General features: G+C 35.2%; 1 protein-coding gene across 2 annotated transcripts in view; it reads left to right on the top strand.

Moving 5' to 3' along the window:
- The window catches only part of LOC126966156 (nitric oxide synthase-like protein), a 138,328-nt gene that overhangs the window by 99,169 nt on the left and 21,674 nt on the right, over nt 1-17,485 (top strand). For both annotated transcript variants that reach the window (XM_050810118.1, XM_050810109.1), the window contains 3 exons: nt 9,443-9,534; nt 12,194-12,335; nt 15,774-15,913. In XM_050810118.1, coding sequence (XP_050666075.1) covers nt 9,443-9,534; nt 12,194-12,335; nt 15,774-15,913 — 374 coding nt within the window. The remainder of the gene's footprint in view (nt 1-9,442; nt 9,535-12,193; nt 12,336-15,773; nt 15,914-17,485) is intronic.

The raw sequence follows: 17,485 nt of genomic DNA, 5'->3' as shown, positions 1-17,485 counted from the left end.
TTGTTTTCCGTTGATCGTCGTTTGTAAAGATACTGTGCAAATAGAAGATATACATAATATTTACCTCAACGGAAAACACAATGGGAATTTTAAAATAGCGAAAAATTTTCTTATTTGATCTCGGAAGTTTTACGGCTTTTGAACTAAATTTTATAGAAAAATATACAGAATTTTATATGAAGGTATCGGTAATAGATTGTTACAGATCGTGAGCACCTATTTCTTGTACCGTTGTAACGGGTCATCGGTCTTGGCCTTTCAACTTTTTATAACTTTCCAACATTTTAATCGCTCTTTACACTTTTTCAAGCTTATCAACTATAAATTACGTTAAAGTGTGTGTTTGTACAATAAAATATTTGCATTCTACTAAATGCATAATAATGATGTTTTCACGGCATTCATACCACTCGGATTATCAATAAATAAAAAAATTTTTTGGAGTAGGCGTTACTTTCCGGAAATCCATAATTATCCAGATGTTTTGAGTTTTCCTTAGTGTTGGCGGAAATTAATTGTTAATTTTGGCGGAATTAGCACTAAGGAAAACTCAAAACATTTGGATAACAATAAGTGTCAAAAGTCTGTCTGTCACTTAGGTCTGATACATAACCTCTGGGTGGTTTTTGGCTGAACTTTCTTAACTTTTGTAGGAGTAACCACGGACGAGTAAAAAAAGAAGGACTCCGCGCCGTGATATTAGCAAGTGAAGCACCTTTACGCTAGTGTGTGTGCGGTTACGGGGGATACTAGTTACATAATTTTTTCTCCCTTAAATAATCATATATGGCCACAAATACTTTTATAGTATCGTTTTTACACTTCACAAGGCACGACAGCATTTTTTAAATATATTATTGCGACGCAAACTGATGGCGGCCAATCGGCTTGTATTAGTGTATGTATGTGTGCGAGACTATGTATTTACTTGTTTACCGGCTTGTTTTGGTGCTTCAATGGTATGCAAGGTGTCACGGAGTCCTTCTTTTTTTACTCGTCCGTGGGAGTAACAAGCTTCTCTCTATTGTAGAAAATAATTGGAAGACCACGAAAGAAAAATCTACGAGATTGTTAACGATTTCAAAAAAATGTTTCAAATTGTCGCTAAGAGTAAAACTACGCGGAAAAAGTACAACCTCTCGTATTGTATATTTTCTTTCTTACTGACCAAAAGAGACGCTCTCCTATATCTATCTAGTCGGACCATTAGTATTTTGACAAAATAAATAAAATGCATGTAGGTTTTATGACTTAATATGATGTTCATAATATTTATGTATTGATTTATTGAAGTCTCAGCCTTTAGCTTTAATGCGAACTAAAACCTAAAAAAAACGCCCTCTGTCTGTATATGACATATTCCCTTTTCATTCCACAAACGCAGTAGTACATCAGACCACTGTTATTATAAAAGATATGCTCGGCAGAGTTCTCATCTCCCCGACAGTCCACCCAATCAGGGACATTTCAAATCCCCAAGCAATGTAAATAGCTATTGATACTAGAAAATAAGAATCTTGAGCGGAAGTGTTACACAGAAAGGGGCATTCAGGATTTATATTTACCGGATTATGATATTTTAATCACATACACTTCTGTTCAACAATATTTGCTTGGGTACATAAATAATAAATACACGAATGAACATATTTGCTTGTAGTGATATTTCTTAGTAAGTATGTAATATTAAAAAAAAATTTACAAAAAACATCCAAACTCTATCGGCAATTTCTTTATTTGTAGATATACACACATCAAAAAGGTCTAAGCAACATGTACTAATTTAAAGTTTAGGATGGTTTTTCACATTAAAAAGTTGTATTTTATTTTTAAAATAATATTTTTAGGGTCCTATGATGTAAAAATAACAGCTGTTGTCTTTATAAGTTCTTTTAATAACAGAAATTAACAATATTAGAATATACTGCAGAAACTAAGGTACATAAGCAACTAAACATTTTTTTAACAAAATGAAATTTCTAAAGAAAACGAATTTATTGTGAAAGAATAGGATAATTTAATACAAAGTATGGCCTCATTGAATTAAGGAGACTGTTAATGTCATCTTGCGGTATTCGCTCCCAATGGAATTGTAGCAAATCCTTCAGCTGTTGGGTTTTTGTCACTCCGTCCAAGTCCTTCAAAACACGTCAATGTAGTATATCCCATGCGTGCTCGATGGGGTTGAGGTCTGGCGATTGTGCAGGCCAGGGCAATACCCGGACGTTCTCCGTTGCCAAGTATTGACTGGTTCGCCGAGCTGTATGTGAACGCGAATTGTCATGCATTAACGTAAAATCGGAGCCAGAGGTTTGCAAATGGATGCACATAATGTCTGAGAATATCCTCATGTAAATTTCAGCGTTCATGTTTCCATTTACAAAGTTCATTTACAGTTCGACGCTTCTTCATAATACCCGCCCATACCATAACTGTTGAGCTGCTGTATGGATGAACTTCCAGAACGCATATGAGCCTTTCAGTATTTCCGGGCCGACGGTACACTCGCACCCTTCTTGTATCAGGCCTAAACCCGAATCGCGACTCATCGGAAAACATAATTTTATCCCATTGTTCCTGGGTCCATGTTTTGCGTTCTCTACACCCTTCATTTCGACGAGCGCGATTCCCGTGACGTATCGGTGGGCACCTAATTGGGCGTCGAGCTCGTAGGCCGTGCTCATGCAGTCGATTTCGCACAGTTTGGGGACTTACATCAACACCACTTGAATTTTGCAGCCTCAAACTTATCTATCGAGCGGTTAACATCGGCTGGCGTCTTGCAGTCAGTTGCAGTTTGCAGTATGTACCGGTCTTGCCGAGTGGTTGTACTCCTTTTACGGCCTGAATGCTGTTGAGCGGGTTCCTTTGTATTATTGTAGTGCTGCCAAAGACGACATATAACACTTCTAGGAATGCCAAATTGCCGAGATACCTGAGATTGATTACTTCCCGCTTGCAACATCCCTACAGCTCTTTGCATTTCATTTGCCGTCAAATGACGTCGCTCCATGACGTAAAGAATATCTAAAAATTCAATTTTGTCGCTAACTTTTTTAAATGGTTGGTAAAATTGTAAAATCAAGACTAAACGTAGCTATAAAAACGCACTTAAATTCAAATAAATTCCCTTCCATTTATATTTATGAAAAAAACATAACATAATCGAAATTTTTTTTTACAACCAGCCAGTATGTCATCAATAACAAAAAACTTTAGTTTCTTTAGTAACTTAGTAAATGTATTAAGAAATTTAATATCATGAACTGTCTTCTCTGACACGTTCTGCCTCTAAAGCCTCTTGCTTAACCCCTTATTAAAAAAATACAATAAAGATATCATATTTCTTTACGAAATACCCTCCCAGATTTTTAGGATTGCACTTAAATGAACTCAAGACAGATTTTGAAATAGTTTTTAACTTAGTTTTTATAAGCATTAGATACGGAATACAGCGATTGCTACTAAAGGATACCATTCTCATTTTTTGTTCCAGCAACGAAATGAGAGTTTTCTCATTACAACCAGAAAATTCATTGAACCCGCCACTCGACGTAGTTTGTAGTGAGAACTACGATAGTTGATTTCAAGAATGTCCAATGCTTTAGTGTAAGGGGATTTTAATTAGTTCACGATGGCCTTTTATGTGTGTGTTCAATTTGAGATCAAGACAATTTGTTGATAACCTGTAATTGTTTCTATTGTGACAGGTGTTGCAGCAAACCTATTGGTTTATTTATTTTCAGCAATCACAAAATGTTACATTATTTATACAATGATTTAGTAACCCATGAGGTTTTTTATAAATTGAACATTAATGCCAGTAAATTTAAAAACGATCCCAGGTTTTTAAATATTTTAAAAGCTAAATATAAGAATATATTCATAAATACGAGTATATACACACATCATAAAAGTCTAAGCAACATGCATGGTATTACAAATTTACCATTTATATTCATTTCTAACCCCCTTATTCATAATGGTCCGCTAACTTAAAACAGCCGCTAAGCAGTGTTTTTTTTTAATTCTGACTTAGGTCATTAGAAGAAGACAGAGTGAGAATTAGTAATGCTTTAAGTTAGCAGACTATTATGAATAAGGGGGTAAGTCGTTATTCACTTAAAGTGCATAGGTATGTAAAGTTTTATGTTATTGATGACATACTGGCTGGTTGTAAAAAAAAAATCAAAAGTTTTGAATTTTTGACATTGTGTATCATTTATTACATATTTTTCTAGACGTTAAAGGTAGTGTTATGATTATGTCTCAATACCTACAAGAACTCTCATATTATTTTTTTGTAATCTACGTATCATCCAGACGCTCAACAAACACGATTTTGTCATTCACATTCCATATTGTAACAATGTAGATACAAACGATGCTATGTGGTCACGTATTTGCTTCCTGACACATCGTCAGTAACTAAACATTATAAACTAGTTAATGTCCTTCTTACAAATCATGTTTTAGCGGCGTATTCTTTGAATATTTATAATAGTTACACGATCAACATACCACACAATTAGGCGATGACTTTAACTTTTTGTATAAGTAATTATTTACAGACCAAATATTTATGCTCTGCACAGGGTATACGACTGGTAAGACTGTTATTTTCCTAATCTTAAAAAAGTAAAGTACTTTTTTTTTTTAATTTCTCTATGTATAAGGGTTCATGTGACCACCTCCTCGCCTGCTACTTCCGCGGCCCGACTATGTGTTGCGCAATTAATAACTTGACTTTCACATAAGTTTACTAAGTAATCACTTAAGGTATTTTTAATATATTTTGTAATTTTAATCTTCAATGTTATATAACCACCAAATTACACTACATAGATATTCGCTTGTATCTCACCAGTCATGCTGTATATAAATTAAACAAGCTGTAAATTTTGCCGCTCCAGACTAAATGTCTGTATAAGGTACGGTATTTTCCATTTTATAAGTATAGTAATGTGACCACCGCAGCCCATAGTCTCTTGTAGTACCACAGGAATCACAAGTGCGTTACCTTATAAACTTCGAATCTACCTACATATAAATTTGAAAACCCAAAAAACACAAGTACGTGGGGGTGGGGGTGGGGGTGGGTCGAACCAAGGACACCGTGGTGAGAGTCAACGGTTCATCAACTTATTGCACCATCGACACTGTAAACAAAGAACCATCTCATTTCAACTCAAGATTCACCTATATCATGTGGATGTCAGTCACTCAACAACCGCAATCTTAGCTTAAAATCTGTTCAAATCTCAATGCAACTTTTAAATTTAATTTAATAAAAAGGGATAATATAACTTAATGAAAGTAAATCTATGTATGTCAACTTTAGTAATGAGCCTGTTGACATTTATAATAAAATAGTACCATACGCAAATACAGCCAAATATCTGGGCATGACTCGTGACACAAAGCTTCGCTGGAAGGCTGACGTCAAGAAAAAAAGAGAACAATTAGAAGTTCATTTTTAAAATATGTACTGGCTTCTAGGAAGAATATCTAAGATATCATTACAAAATAAAGTTTTATTGTACAAGCAAGTACTTATGCCTGTATGGACTTATAGGATCCAGTGGGGATGCACCAAATGAACAAATACACTTCCAGAATAAAGGATTAAGTAAAATAGTGAACGCACCTTAGTACATTTAAAACAGCCTCATTTCAAAAGCCTAAGTTGACGCTAGATTGCAACATTATAATAATTATATTATTGTATTCTGCATACTTTCAATTGGTCCATTAAACAATCCTGGACTGAAATTTGCTTGGCAACCCATATGCAATATATTTATTGACATATTAAATTTCATAAAAAATATGTTTCATCCAGTAACCAGCTCGGTGAAGGTCGTTCTATATCGGGATTCTATACTATGGCAAAAATGTAATATCGAACAATAAAATTTATTATTTAATAGCCTGAGGGCGGTCGCTCCATTCCCGATCTATGGTATCATTACGAAAGTCATTTATGTTATTGTAATCTTAACCACACAAAGAATTTTAACAATTCTCCTAAATTTTGTAATACATTTGTTTTGAACATTTTCTGCGATCTTATTGTAAAAGCATATACCTACATCACCCCACAAAAGACTTACTAAATCGACTTAGCCGAGTAGGCATATGTTGCATAGGTTGCAGGTGTTCACATTATGGTATATTCACTTATGTGCATATGTACATAAATAACATTTTCGAGAATATATTGAGAGGCATTTTCTTTGTTTTACATAGAGCGCCGTTTGCATTTATTTATCCATTGTATCGTGCCCGACCCAAATCCCTGTTTGACCGCCAAGCTTCGCAATCTATTAGCGCAATTACTTTCAACACTTATCAAAAGCCTAATGCCATTGAAAGGCTGTTAATCCCAATATTTTTCTAATTAAGTCACTTGATTGAGTAGCGAGCGACGTAACAAAATTACGAGGACTTTACTCGCTTACCATTTCGCATCGGCTTGACTTAAACTGGGGGGACTTAAATCGGCATTTACCGCGACTAAATTTAAGTCTCTCGATGTACTCAGTACATTTCGTAATTACATGGATTTAACAGATTGCTCGGGTTAATCAGAAAGCTTTCGACTTGTTTGCGGTTCGTAGGACCTCAAATGATTTATTTTAGAAAATTTCATTAATTCTGTTTCAGTAAGAGGTCGTACGTGTTTTTTGAACAATGCTATTTTAGATTTGGGTTGGGAAAGGAAAATATTATGCTTATAATTATATACGTGTATTTTCGCTATTGTTATGAAGATTTACATTAGACTTTTAAGCGGCTGGCGTGTGTAGCTTTTTTAGGGTTGATTCTAATTGAATTCACGTATTAATAACATTAGGTACTAATTTATTTAGTTATATTAGAATATTTGAAGCATTTTATATGGAAGACGAGGAAAAACACTCAGATCACTTGATTTTAAGTGATCCTCTTGAAATAACAGAGGAATCACAGAAGCGTATCACTTACCATCAGATGAATAAGATGCTATGTTGCTAGTCCAGTAATTTAGCTATAGAAACTAAAACACAATAATAATGCATGAACACTAATGATGGACACAAAAATTGGGCGACGCTGTAGTAGTACGAAGAGTAGGTATTATAATAAAGAGATTACTTATTATTTGTACAAGGGAAATCTTCGCTTCTTGGATAAATTAAAAAAAAAACTCTAAAGTTTTACAATTATATCAATATTTATGGATAAAAGATCATTCGAACGGTTGGTTATGTGATCAAAGCGCTGGGGCATATCCGTTTGAATCCTGCATTTTGATCATTTTGGTATGTAATTAAAAGATGCATATTATTTTGCAGGAGATGTTATATCCTAGTAATTTTAGCCATTAGTCGGTTGAATTTGAGATTCACGTGTAATCCATTCAGATCAAGTTTATTCAGCTTGCAAAAGCTTAAAGCCTAGGAACCATTTTAAGGTATTTTGTATACTGTTGTTACATTGTAGGAATATGAATATTGGTCTAAGAGTAATCCCTTTATTGAAGATCTTAGAGTATATGTATATAAGTGAAGTGAATAAGATTATACATCACAATTGGAAATGAACAGGCTAGATATTGTCACCAAATAATTTTACAATATTATTAGGTCAAATATATTAACGTTGTAACGATTATATAGTTAAAATGGAGAAATGGAAAAAATGAACTAAATTACAAAATATATTTTAAAATACCTATAATGCTTAAATTATGACTGGTAGGCACAAACGATCTCGTAGGGCATAATATTTTAGCTTCTTCTTTTTTGCACAATTTTTTCTATACAGAATTAAAAAAAATACCTTTTTGTAAGTTAAGCGCAACCGCCGACAGGTCCGTGTGTTGAACCGCTTCCTACTACCGCGCTTTGTTTTTTCTTGTTTGATCGCAAATATCTTGAATATCGTTGCTTTCTCATAAGTCATGTTGTATATTCAAAATGGCGTTAACTCTAATATATTTATTGTAATATATTTTAAATAGACTCTTTTGTGCTTATTTCATTGGTTCATCGAGTTGAAGCATGGACGTAGAAATCACAATGATGATCCGCGTGAGGGACTCCCTTTAACAGCGACTACTGAAGATAACATCAGTGCTGTGCGACGCATGATAGAGGAAGATAAGAGCATTGGTATGAGTTAAGTTCAAGAAAATTACACGAACGTTTAGGAGTCAGGAAGCTTTGTACCAGATGGATTCCCCATACTTTAACCGACGACCAGAGACACCTTCGCATGGTCTGGTGTCGCCAAATGTTAGATAAGTTTAACGGCGGTGACTTGAATGCTGTATTTGATATCGTCACAGGTGATGAAAGCTGGATATATTGCTATGAGCCCGAAACCAAAAGACAGTGGGTGTTTCCTTTCGAGGATCGGCCAACTAAGGTAAGGAAAGGAAGAAGTCAAGGAAAAAAGATGATTGCCTCATTCTTTGGTCGTAAAGGTCATTTCGCGACAGTTGTGCTAGAAGATGGAAGGACAGTTACTGCAGACTAGTATGTCAATCGCTATTTGCCTTTGTCTTGGAAAAAATTCGACAGCAGCGCCCTTGAAACAGGATCCTCCTGCACCTCGACAATGCTTCAGCGCACTCCGCAAATCGGACTGAGGAATATTTGATTATGGCACGTGTCGAGATAATTAGTCATCCGCCATACAGTCCTGACCTAGCGCCCTGCGACTATTATTTATTCCCAAGAACTAAAGATAAAATTCGAGGTATTCGCTTTACGAGCACTGAAGATGCGGTGAAAGCGTTCGAAATTGCCATAGAAGAGACCCCTAAGGAAGAATGCGCCCATTGCTTTTCTTAGTGGTTCCATCGAATGCGACGATGTGTAGAGAGGAACGGAGATTACTTCGAAAAAAAAGTATTGTCAACTTTCTTAATGTAGAAGCCGTTTTTCACTTTCTTAACATTTTCAGTGTTACCTAGATATAGGACGGTCGCTCCTTTCGTGTTCCAATGTAAAAGGAAAGGAAGGAGAATAATGAATAAATATAAACATAAACCCACATTATACTCTTTATTCATTTTAAATTAAAAATACTGTTTCACCTGATTCCTGCCGCCGAATTACACCTTCGCTCGACACACCACAAATTAGTATATCATCCCTACCATCTGGATGTTTGTCGTTCCTCCACAGAGCGGATTTCAAAGAACTCTCTTCCACGTACAAGTAAGCTATTAAATGAGCTTCCTTGTGTGGTATTTCACATAGTTATCTTCAAAAAAACGCTTACACTTTCCAAAAGGTTGGCAACGCTCCTGTTCTTCCTCTGGTATTGCAAGAGAATTTGGGGCCGCAGTGATCACTTAACATCACATGAGCAGTAAGCTCGTTTGTCGTTCTCTTCCATGAAAAACTTAAGCTGCATACATTTTTTAATGATGATCATTTTGTTCTTGAAGGTTTTCGACTGCAGACAAGTAACAACTACAAGCGGTATGTTTGAAGCTCTTTGTAACCACATCAAGTACAGCACAAACAAGGGAAATATAAGGTAAATTACATGTATTATAAATAATTATAAGAGTTGAGACGAGCGGGACGTTTAGCTGATGGTAATTGATACGCCCTGCCCAAATGCAGTACTGCTCTGTATTCTTAAAAAACCTCAAAAATTTTGTACAAATTGCGTCAAATTGCTCGTCACATTGAGACATAAGATGTTAAGTCTCATTTGCCCAGTAATTTCACTAGCTACGGCACCCTTCAGACCGAAACACTGTAACGCTTACACATTACTGCTTCACGGCAGAAATAGGCATCGTTGCCGTACCCATAAACTAGGCGGCATGCTGTTCAAAGGAGCCTCCCACTGGTCAACGGAAACAAGAAATTTTTGGGTTAAAAATAATAAAGTTTTTTTGTGAGAATAGATACATCAGAAGTTAAGCATCAACATTCTCATAACAGAAATATATTATGGTCTATGTCACAGCAAAATACAAAATGAACTGACGCACCTCATTCCGTTCCATTACCTTGATAATCTAAATGAAATCATATCATTTTATAATTGATCAATTGTGTTTTTTGTAATTTTGATTACTTTGAAATGTCCTAGTATTGCATACACGCTGCTATACATAAAAATTCTAAGCTAGAGCATAAAGTAACATGTACACTACGGTTGTACTGTAACTTGTAAGAGCATACACCCACCTTAAAGGCCTTGACACACCTGTTGTTGCGTATGTCTATGGGCGGTTGCCTCACCTCTCCCCATCCCGTGAGCCTCTTGCCCGTTTGCCCCCTCAAATATATATGAAAAAAAACACTACTGTTTGGGCGCAGAAAATATATTGACACGAGAGTGGGTCAGGGATTGGAAATAATACCGCTTATAGGAACGAGTCTTTATTTGCGTTCACTTTTTCTGAACTTGCACTTCGCCGGTCTGCCACTGTTCCTCTTGTGGGCGGCGGTATTTGCTCTTAATAGTGATTTTCATTATTATAACACTAGAAATAAGGGATTACTTGTAACTAATTCTAGTAGGCTTCATAAGATACATAATAGCTTTAAGGGTAAATGTATACACTTCTATAATAAAGTCCAAGCCACTGTTCAGGCATTATCTAAAAAAATGGCTCTGTCCTAAATCCTATTACTCCACTGCTGAATATCTAAATGATCGGACAGCCTGGGACTAGATTGTGATTATCTTATAGCGATAGCAATGACTGTACAATATTATATATTTTTATTGAAAAAAGCGCAAAAAAAGAATGCTGGGAGAGTTTCTTGTGCCCCTTTCTTCTCTCTCAGAGCGACATTTTTTTTCGAAGCGGTGGTAGTAGTATCTAGTTGTTATTAGATGACGTCAAAAAGAATTCTAAAGGAATCAATTTTGAGTAAATAAATGCCTTTTTATACATGTACAAAGTAACATATTGTCGTTTTTTATGGAAAAGATGGACAACCGAGCATACGGATCACCTGGTGTTAAGTGATCACCCCCGCCCACATTATCTTGCAACACCAGAGGAATCACAGGAACCTTACCGACCTTTAAAGAAGGTGTACGCTCTTTTTTTGACCTGCACCCATAGTACAGGCTATACATAGTTTGTAACAAAATAATCTATCCAAAATTTGTCAATTTAATTATTATTTTATTATCTAACATTTAATCGATCAGCGTCGCACCTTATTGGAGTGATATCAGGTGTATAACAGGCCGCATATTCGGTCGTTAATGGATGATATTAAAAAAGAAACATCCCCCAGGGATTTTACTATTTACGTTCACAAATTGCACCAATTTATAAAACCAATACGTTCAACCTGCATCGCACTAATACAATATTTGTGCATTGAGTTTGTTGCCTTACCGACGTCATAAATGTAGAAGATTATCAAGTATTTTTTTTAACAAAAATTTGTAATAGTAAATAATAATTAAAAATAATATTTTCGTTTGACACGTTTCAATGTGATTTCGGATTTAGAACTCATAATTTGAAAGTTTATTTGACAAAGTATTTTCTTTCACTAACGCGAGTGTTATTTATTTGAATAAAACACTTTTAAAGGATTAAAACGCGTGTAATAGTAACTTTGTTTTTATTAGATGTTTGCATAAAATTGATTTTAGTTAACGCGACGATTCTAGACCTTTCCAGATTTCGTTTTCAGGGAGACTGCAGATGATAAGTATTTAATAAGTACTTCATATTGACAACTATGACAAGTACTACAAGATAGTATTTGTCATAGTTGTCATTATGAAGTTTAGCGTCATTTATTGCCTCGGAGGTGGTATTTGCTGTAGACATAGTTTATTTGACTCTTTATAAGGTGTGATTGTGATTCATCTGGTGTTAAAGAGAGAGGCTGCGCTGATCATATACCATCAGGTGATCCCTGTGGTCACACATATATTTGTTGACATCTTCCATAAAAATAACTAACTTAAATCCTCGACTTTACACACACCAGTACCTCAATATTGGATGCATATAAAAGTAAACATTCTTTTTCATTCATTCAATGATAATCACTTGAAGTACACATTCTCTTGCAATACCAGAAGAAGTCAGCACTTTAGGAAGACGTATTATAGTGTTGAAACTCCCAACAATAACGTTAAGTTTAAGTGTCTTATTTAATGAGTGTTCCTGTATGAATAATGAAATGGGAAACGTTAATCGTAGGTCTGCGATAACGGTGTTCCCGCAGCGCACAGACGGGAAGCACGACTACAGAATATGGAACAGTCAGCTGATCAGCTATGCTGGATACAGGCAGCCAGATGGGACCGTGTTGGGAGATCCTATGCATTGCGAATTTACCGAGGTAGATCTGATTGAGATTAATTACTATTGTAAATAGTTTTCAAAGGATTAATACAAATGTACTCAAAATTAAAGTAATAAGTTTCCCTGCTTGTACATATTATATTAATATTCAAAATACAGTCAACATTTACGCTTGCACAACCGCTGAGCTATATAATTTTTCCTTTTTAAGTATCGTGTTCCGATAATAATATAATATTGTCTGATACAGAATATTCCATATCCATTCAGTTATTCGTTACAATAACGGTTACGGTTAGTTTTTGACGAAGAAAAAGAAACCGTTATTTTTGAGTTTTTAACTCACTTTTTTGTCGTAGCTGATTTTCTCCTTATAGCTTTGATACTTATCTCTCCCGCGTTATCGTTTTAGAATTCTTAAATCTCAGAAAGAAGACGGTTGGTTGCTGTAGCTCTATTCAGTGCCACATGACTCCGCTTATTAAGGTCTAGTTCTTGAGGATATGCTTTGAGTAAAGCGTCACTCCGACTTAGTAAGACCACCATAATTCTTTAGGCCGGTGATTGTGCTCTGCGGTTGACTGTTTCGGTTAGCCGGTCCAGTTGGCTATATCATTGAAGATGTTTGAAGCCTTGCAGATCTAAACGGTCAACCGCCTCAATAACCAATACATCGCCATAGGTATAGCTAACCTCACCAGCAAACCATGGCAGTCAAGCACATAGCAGTCTTACCGACCTTAAGGTTGCTTCCTATAGGTGTAAGCAAATCATAAGGGGGTGTGCCTGAGCACATGAAACGGGTGCTATAGGTTCTATTCCATTTGAGGATGTAAGACTAATTAGTGGATAAATATCTGTTAACATATTGTTATACAATCCAATATAATGTTAGGATTTTTTCATAAAAATTATAACTAAAATTATCATTACAATTTTTATTTATTTTACTACAAAATAACTACTGTAATATCATGAAAAATAAGTATGACGTGCATGTACAGCATTTTCAATTCTTTTTTCTTTCCATAAATTCGGCGCAACTGTATCTGGGGCACGCTTGTATAGTAAAATACGACTCCATCTAGAATTAAATTTATTGTCCTCCAGAATGTAGCTTTTTTGCATTCTGCATCGGGTATATTAATAAATCATATTTCAGTCTAAGATACGAATTAGAAGCGACATTCACAAATCCGTTTAGGATGAAACGTTTTTGTATTAAATTAAATCAAATCAGATATATATATAGTCAAATGTTATATATTTTACCATTTTTACCACCACTTCCGAAAAGGTTGAGCCCCAATGAGAAGAAGTCACAAGAAAGTCATTGAAACTCTTTTACATCAATATTTACCTACAGCTTCATCGTTTAAGTAATTTTCGTTATAACAATCTACGTTATGCAATGCAACAAAAACACTAATATCTTGACTTAAATGAGTATTGAACATACTCATTTAAGTGCTTATTATTATTATTATTATGATTTGGGAATTAAAATGCACTTGAATCCAAAAAAAAATGAGATCAGGAAAAGATCCGAGGCTAATAACTAGGAAACGTGTTACCGTGAGATTTAAATTATATCCTCGAGACCTATTACTTTTAAGAGGCGTAGGATCCTCAGAGGGTTTATGCAAGGCACGTCCTCTGCTTTGAGTGAAGGTATTTTAAGACACCCCAGCCTGATTCTGGCAATGGCTTCGCATTCTAGAAGGATGTGTTTGGGGTCTTCAGCGGTTCGCAGCAGAATCTGCACAGCTTTGATTCACTGAGACCCATTCTGGCTAGGTGCCCGTTCAGCTTGCAGTGGCCCGAGAGGAAACCCGTGAGGGCCCTCAGTTGTCTCCTGTCCAAGCTTATGCATTGTATGGCACGCTTACGTTTATAGTTGCCTAGGAGAAGCTTAGCCTGCCGATGGCCTAGTAGCCAGGACCAGTGACTGGCTGCCTCCAGCATTTCTTGATTCCTTAGGACATTTCGGATAAGAGATTCTCCAGCTCCACAAAAGGATTCAGGGCATACCAAGGGAGATGAGGCTCCATCCTTAGCTAACCGGTCAGCTTTATCATTACCTACTATACATTTGTGATTCGTTATCCAAGCCAGGGTAAATTTATTGCTCTGGCAGAGGATATCCAGATTTCTCATGCATACCCACACCAACCGTGATGTTATTGTGTAGGACGTCAGTGCCTTGAGAGCTGCTTGACTAACTGACATTATAGCAATGTTCCTTGACTGGTAATTCCTGTCGAGGTTCATTTGTCTGGTATACAGTTACTGCTTTACCTAAGGATTCGTGGTAATTGATTGCTGGGCCGAAAACTCAAACACTGGTACCAGCTTCAGTCGTGGAGCCATCCGTGAATGCCTTTATGGTATGACTATCTAGGTTTATTGTGGTATCGCAGTAGTCTTCCTTGTTTCTAATAATTAGCCTGTACATGCTTATATATAGATACATCAATCTACAACCCCGTACGTTGTTATGGAGATAGATCTCCATGTTTGTGACTTCAGGTGACTTCAATAGTCACCAATTAAAAGTACTGTTTGCATCGTTTATACTGATGGCTGCCTGCCTACGTACTTGTTCCAAAGTATTTGAGTTTTTTAGATTAATAACTTTAAAATTATTAAAACAATTAAAATTAATTTCAACTCTCTCATTAATCAATAAATTACCTTAGTAATAAATTTATGGAATAATTTAATGGCGTAACTGATATTGAAGGTAGAGTTTGAAGTTTAAAATTATTACTGTCCGATGGTCTCTTCGAGTTATCAATTGTACGAAAAGTTGTTAAATTTACAAAATAAATCAATCTTCATCGACATAACTGACTGTGATTTACACCTGCGGTATCAGTATAACTTTGTTTGTTACAAAACATTAGAGCGGTATTTCTGAATATTTTAATATAACCCTGTTTTAATTACGTAATGAAAGTTTATTATAACTTTTGTAAGACCGCTGATATACTTATAGATATTGTTTCTGGTAAACTTTTATAAATACATAGCGGTCCTCATCTTACAAGTGAATATATTTTCTTAGAAGAAATATTAACCACATCTTAGTTTAAGAGCTAATTTAATTAGGCTGTAGTAATTTTTGATGATAAACACCTTATGTAGCGGGTCATATCTTTAAATATATTTTTATATTTTTTTAATATAAAGATAAAACAAAAAACTCTATTTTATTTATATTGTATTCTTTAGGTTTGTCTTTATATTTTTCGTTATTGAAATTCTTTTTCAGTTTTCAATTAAATACTCTATAGAATTATGCCTGCATTAATTAACATTAATTGTACAAAGTAAGCGAAAAGTGGGGATAAAAATAATGACTTATATTTAGTCTCCTAAAAGTGATATTTTTTACATGCAAAATTATATAAACCATAATTTCATGTTTATTATTTTATAAAAAAAAAGTTTTAATATGTTTTATAATTTATAGCTTTGCCTCAAACTGGGTTGGAAGCCAACGCGTACGGCCTGGGACATACTGCCATTGGTTCTGTCGGCGAACGGCAAGGACCCAGACTATTTTGAAATACCTCGCGACCTGGTTATGGAAATTCACATGACACATCCCACGTAAGTTTAACTTGTAATATTGATTGGTCACGTATTGCCCAAGTGACGTAAATGCCTACTATCTTCATTTGTATCCACATGTTCCTCATAAAATCAACACAACATTACAGCATACATACACATCGATCAAGTAAAAATTGTATAAATTTCTACGTGTATTGTTACAGTTTTTATTTACGAATATATTAAAAATTTAAATTCATAAGCTTCCGCAGTTTGCTAATGGTATTTTATCGATGCTTTATTTTTCTATTAACTAAGTTAAAGGGGTAAAAAACTGCAACAAAAGTTTCATCAAAAGTAATGTAACCGTCAGGAAAAGAAAAAAATAGTTTAGATTAGTTCAAAGAAACACACAAAGTGCTGTTCAAGATTATTATGTATATATATAATAAAACCGTTACAAAAAAACTAAATAAACTAATAACTAAATATTTTTCAAAGAATACATGTTGTGTGTTCTACAGTCAATTAGGAACACAATGTAAAAAATATCTTATATTTTTAATAAATAGATTAACTTGGCCAAGAACAGATGTTACATGTCATGTGTCATAGTATTTTTACTGCTTCACAGCGTCTACGCAGCTAGTATTAGAATAATGATATTGAAGATAATATTAATAATAAAACTAGACCTTACATGCGGCCGCCTCGCGTCCAACATTTTCCATCTCAGATTTATGTCGCATAAACACTCGTTGAATGCATATTGTACCAGACGAAAGGTTGGCAAATACCGTGAAGATTGCTTATCGTAAAACTTTGAGCCAGTGATCTCCAATCCGCGTTTATTGGCTATAAATCTCGGCCATTCAATATATCGCCATTGATAATGTTAACTGGCGTAAACGTTGCAAATGGAGTGATTACTCTCCAATGTTGGTCTACGTAATAGATTTGTGGATTGTTTTATATTATTCAACAATATATTTTTGATTGAGTTATGTTAGTATTATTATTATAGTGTTTTATGAAAGTCATTCAACGTTTTTTTTTTTTTGGAGAGGAGGACGTCGGATATGTCGGACTCGAAAGTCCGCGTAAGCGGACACCCCATACCGACTAAAACCTCCTCTGTGCTGTTAGCAGCCCTGGCTTTCACAGCGAAGTAGGACGTGGGCCGTGGAGGCCGCAAAGACTACGCAACAACAGTCGCGGGGCGTCTCCTAAGGAGACTCGAACCTCAGACCGGCTGTGTGCTTGTGGGAAAACATTCAACGTTATTTATTAACAACATAAGAATGCTTATTGCTATATCTACTATACTTAATATAAATAATAATAAAAACAAAAACTATTTGCGAGAAAATGTATAAAGAATACTGGAAAACTACTATAAATTTTGAATTGAAAATATGATTGATGAGATATGAGATGTTTGATTGCTTTTATGTCAATTTTAAAAATAAGTTGGTGGTAATTAATTTTTGAGACCAAAATATTACATTAAACGTATTGAATACAGTAATAATTTTGCTTAACTTGGCATAAACGGGGAGTGTTCCGAAAAGCTGTTTCACGTGATTCCTGCCGCTGAATCCCACCTTCACACCACACGCCACAAATTAG

This window comes from Leptidea sinapis, chromosome 1, assembly GCF_905404315.1.
Source record: "Leptidea sinapis chromosome 1, ilLepSina1.1, whole genome shotgun sequence".
NCBI classification, from domain to species: domain Eukaryota; kingdom Metazoa; phylum Arthropoda; class Insecta; order Lepidoptera; family Pieridae; genus Leptidea; species Leptidea sinapis.
The sequence above is the reverse complement of the archived record's forward strand: the minus strand, read 5'-3'. Positions and strand labels throughout refer to the sequence as shown.